The sequence below is a fragment of the Anolis carolinensis genome, chromosome 2 (assembly GCF_035594765.1).
Source record: "Anolis carolinensis isolate JA03-04 chromosome 2, rAnoCar3.1.pri, whole genome shotgun sequence".
Taxonomy (NCBI): domain Eukaryota; kingdom Metazoa; phylum Chordata; class Lepidosauria; order Squamata; family Dactyloidae; genus Anolis; species Anolis carolinensis.
Window position 1 is genome coordinate 232,167,806 of NC_085842.1, and position 4,093 is coordinate 232,171,898.

The 4,093-nt window shown below is 38.8% G+C and overlaps 1 protein-coding gene across 1 annotated transcript; it reads left to right on the plus strand.

Annotated features, from left to right (window-relative positions):
- Positions 1 to 314: 314 nt before the first annotated feature.
- On the plus strand, positions 315 to 1,507 carry LOC103277691 (interferon beta-like). Its single transcript, XM_062969404.1, has 2 exons — positions 315 to 885; positions 1,503 to 1,507. Exons 1-2 carry the CDS (start codon positions 315 to 317, stop codon positions 1,505 to 1,507), a joined length of 576 nt encoding a protein of 191 aa, XP_062825474.1.
- Positions 1,508 to 4,093: the final 2,586 nt, after the last annotated feature.

Consider the following 4,093-nt stretch of genomic DNA (forward strand, 5'->3'; position numbering starts at 1 on the left):
AACAAAATGCTTTAAAGAAATAATCCTTCTTATCCGGAGATTTGATTTCAAAAAAGGTATTTTGGCCTAGGAATTTTTAAAATTGTTATGGTAAGAAAAATGAAATGACAAGGAAACAAAAGAGGAAAATGAAACTTCTTGTGAGGGTAAGGGGAAATTTCACTAAACAGAAACACAGAAGCAGAAACTTGAGACCCAAGTGTTTAAATACAAAGCCATGGCTGGAGAATGCAACACACATCAGGGCATCTTCCACAAGACCCCATATTTCAGATTCTACATTCCAGAAGAGACGACCATTCATTACCTCTACCATGATCTCCAAAGGCTGGCTTCTGCATATTGGCCTGGCCATGGTCTTCATAACTAAAGTCTCATCTCAGAACTGTGGCCAACTTCGTAGCAGGCTACGGCAAGCCAGCCAGGTCTACCTGGAACTTCTGAACAGCAAGATGAATTCCACTATCTCCACCATTCCCCAACAATGCTTCGAGGATGTTTTCAACTTCTCTCCTAAAATGTATCTGAAAAACCTTGATGTCTCTGAGGAGGAGAATGCCAAGGTGGTCATTCAAGAAGTCCTCCAGCAGACAGGTCACATCTTCAGACAGAACTATACTGAAATGCCGTGGGATGAGGATTCCTTGAGGGTTTTCCATGCTGGACTGGATCAACAAAGTGAGAACCTGAAGAGCTGCCTGAGTGAATCTCCAAGGAGTCAGAGGATCCAGCTCACCAGGCTGAAAGTGAAAAAATACTTCCGAAGCCTGAGCGACCTCCTGAAAGAAAAAGGGTACAGCCGGTGTGCCTGGGAGATTGTCCATATCCAAGTCAAGGAATGTTTTCTCTGGACCGATAAACTAATCCAAACGATCTCGTATGAAGGTACTATGTATTTCTTAAAATTATACTTACAATCAAGTGTGACTTTTTAACTACAGTCAATCAACAGAAATATTTGCTCTTCATATCAAGCTTTTCTTATTGCTCATATTATTATAGCTTTGAACACAACTTAGGACTTAGCAAGTGTAAAGATTTGCCTCAATGTTTTCTTGTAACCAAAATGTAAGACATCACACTCTGATGAGCAGCAGATGTCACGTGTAAGAGTTTTCTTGGCAAATACATTGACATTTCTGTCATTCCCAGGTGAATGAAAGTGGACCAAATACTTTCTTTGACAAGATTAGAACAGCAAACAAGTTGGTCATTTTAATTGGGGTTTTGTAAAGCCTTGATTTTTGCTATATAAAATTGGACAAAACTGATTAATAACTTCAGTCTATCTTTAAAAAGTCGTCAGAAACACAATGCACCCATCCAACCTCTCATTTAAAATTTTAGGAAATACTTTCAAACATTCATTATGAAATCTAACCAACTCCCTACAAGGATTTCTATTATTTATATTAAAAAGCGCCTTCATTTAAAAACACAATATATTTAAAATAATGATTAAAATTAATAACCATTCTAACTGATTTTCTTCATCCTTCCAGCTTGATGTCTCTGAAAAAACAAGTTCAACTGAATGAATGAAACTTGAAGAAAGCACCCAAATCATTCTGCCTTCACTTCATCCTCTACTAATAGTTGTCCCCTGAGATGAAAATGGTAACATGTACAGTAGCTTTGAACTGTGGAAGGCAACAATAGATCCATTACAAAAGAAAAATAGAAAACAGAATGAAGAAAGGCCCAAGAAATTGCCATGCTATTGGAACATTTTCTTCACTTCCTGTAAATTCTCTGATGTTTCAACTGATGACTGTTCTTCCATTGATGGCAATATCACCTATCAGCAAGTTCTGTTTTGGGGTGGAAACTGCCAAAAAAGGGGGGAAATAACTCTAAATCATGTGATCTTGCTTCAGTTGAAAATATATAGCTCATTTTGAAAAATATTTTTAAAAATATTTTAATATCCGATGAGATAGCACTATGCAGATGTTATTCATATTTTGCAAATGTAGTATTATTACTTATTTATTTATTTATTGTATGGTTCATGTATATTTATTTTTTATATTTAATGTTATTACTGTATGTCTCTACTCACTTACTTTAAAAATGTTTATTAAAAAACAGTGACCTCAATCCATGCAGGCACTTTGGATTATTTTTGTATATTGTATATAATAGCACAAAGGTTGAGAGAAAGCTTATAGTGGGAGCCTATGGCCCCTTCTACATCTATATATATAAAAGGGTAATGAAATTTCGGCCTAGGACAAAACAACAAAACTACACATCCCAGAAACACTAAACATGGCAGCACAACCCCTCATCCATGCCTGTCAGGCTCACTTCAAAGGACCAGTCTGAACGCAGATCAAAGATAGCTGCTCTCAAATTCAATCTTTATTGAAGAATACATGACTTTGGAAAAGTCGAGAATGACCTAATGTTTACATACATCTAATTTTATCACTTCTGATGCAACGTAATATCACACGCAAATATCATCATCAAACCCCACCTTCGGGATCACATTTCTACCATGATTTCTATTCCCACACACTACAGCAATTATAATTGTTTATACTTTCAACTCTGAGTTCCCAGGCTCATTTTATCTCCTCCCGCCAGGTGCTTGCAGGGTTGTTTTATGTTATGAAGTCAGATTCAGGGCTTGGAAATTCAGCCCTGGGATCTGGCTCCATGACATGGCGCCCTCGTTTTCTTCGTCCTCCTCTTCGGTTCTTCTTTCATCATAGTTCTGAAACAAATCAAACAATAACTCTATGTGTCCATTTTGTCCAAAGTTCCCATATACTTTTTCAGTAAGCTGCGATGGAATACTGGGTGTATTTTCCCTAAACTTTTTGGCAATGCCAACTGGAAAGTCACTTCATTGATAACACCCTGTATTCTGAATGGTCCAATATATTTGGGGCCCAGTTTTCTTGAAGGTAGCCCCAATTTGATGTTTTGGGTACTTAACCACACTAGATCTCCTTTATTTAATTTATCGCCTTCCACCCTCTTTCTGTCTGCGAACGCTTTATACTTTTTGTGTGCTTCCTTTAAGGATGCAGTCACTTGACTCCAACATTCTAGCATTTGCGTTTTCCACTTCCCTGCCTCCGTTTCCTCATTTTCTGTCCACCTTGGCAACTGGGGTAAAGGCTGTATTTCATACCCGTAAACTACTTCAAAGGGGGTTTTATTTGTTGCTGAATGTATAGTTGAATTAAAGGCTAGTTCCGCAAAAGCCAACCACCTAGACCAGTCATTTTGTCTCAAGTTAGAGTACATTCGAAGGAACTGCCCAAGCGTTTGCTGAGTACGTTCTACCGCCCCGTTTGTCATGGGGTGAAAAGCAGAACTTAGACTCCTTTCTGCTCCTAGCATTTCCAAGAATTTTTCCCAAAATTTTGCTGTGAACTGTACTCCTCTGTCACTGACTACTCTACTGGGACATCCATGTAGTTTGTAAATATGATTTATGTACAATTCAGCTAGTTTCTCAGCCGATGGTAGTTTCGTCAGCGCTATAAAGTGAGCCTGTTTAGAAAACAGGTCTAATACTGTCCAAATATAACGATGTCCTTTGCTAACCGGCAGTTCTCCCACAAAGTCCATAGCTACACATTCCCAAGGTCTGGTAGGTTCCGCTACTGTTTGTAACAATCCCATAGGCTTCCCTCCTCCCGATTTATTTCTGGCACAATCATCACATTGAACAACATGATTCTTTATGTCCTTCCTCATTCCTGGCCACCAACAATGTTTTACTATTGCCTTTGTTGTTTTTGTAATTCCTGTATGACCAGCGCTCTGGTTGTTGTGAAAACGATGCAGAATCTTAATCCTTAATATTGCTGGGATATACAGTTTCTTGTTTACAAACCAAAATCCCCCCTTCTGTTCCCCCTTTTCTGCGTTGGACGCGATCCATTGATCTCCTTCATAAGACTGTTTAAGTTCATTTCCCCAGTTTTCTTCCCCGCCGATTTCAACAAAAGCCGTGTCCTCCTTTTGGGTTTGTGCTCTTGTCCTGACAGCTAAGCCCCATTGTTTGTCAGAGAATATTGTCCCCTCTTTTGCTGTGGTTATGCCTTCGTGTTGAGGCATGCGTGAAAGAGCA

Excerpts from the sequence above, each read along its gene's own strand:
- LOC103277691 (XM_062969404.1), top strand. The coding sequence starts at position 315 with ATGATCTCCAAAGGCTGGCTTCTGCATATTGGCCTGGCCATGGTCTTC.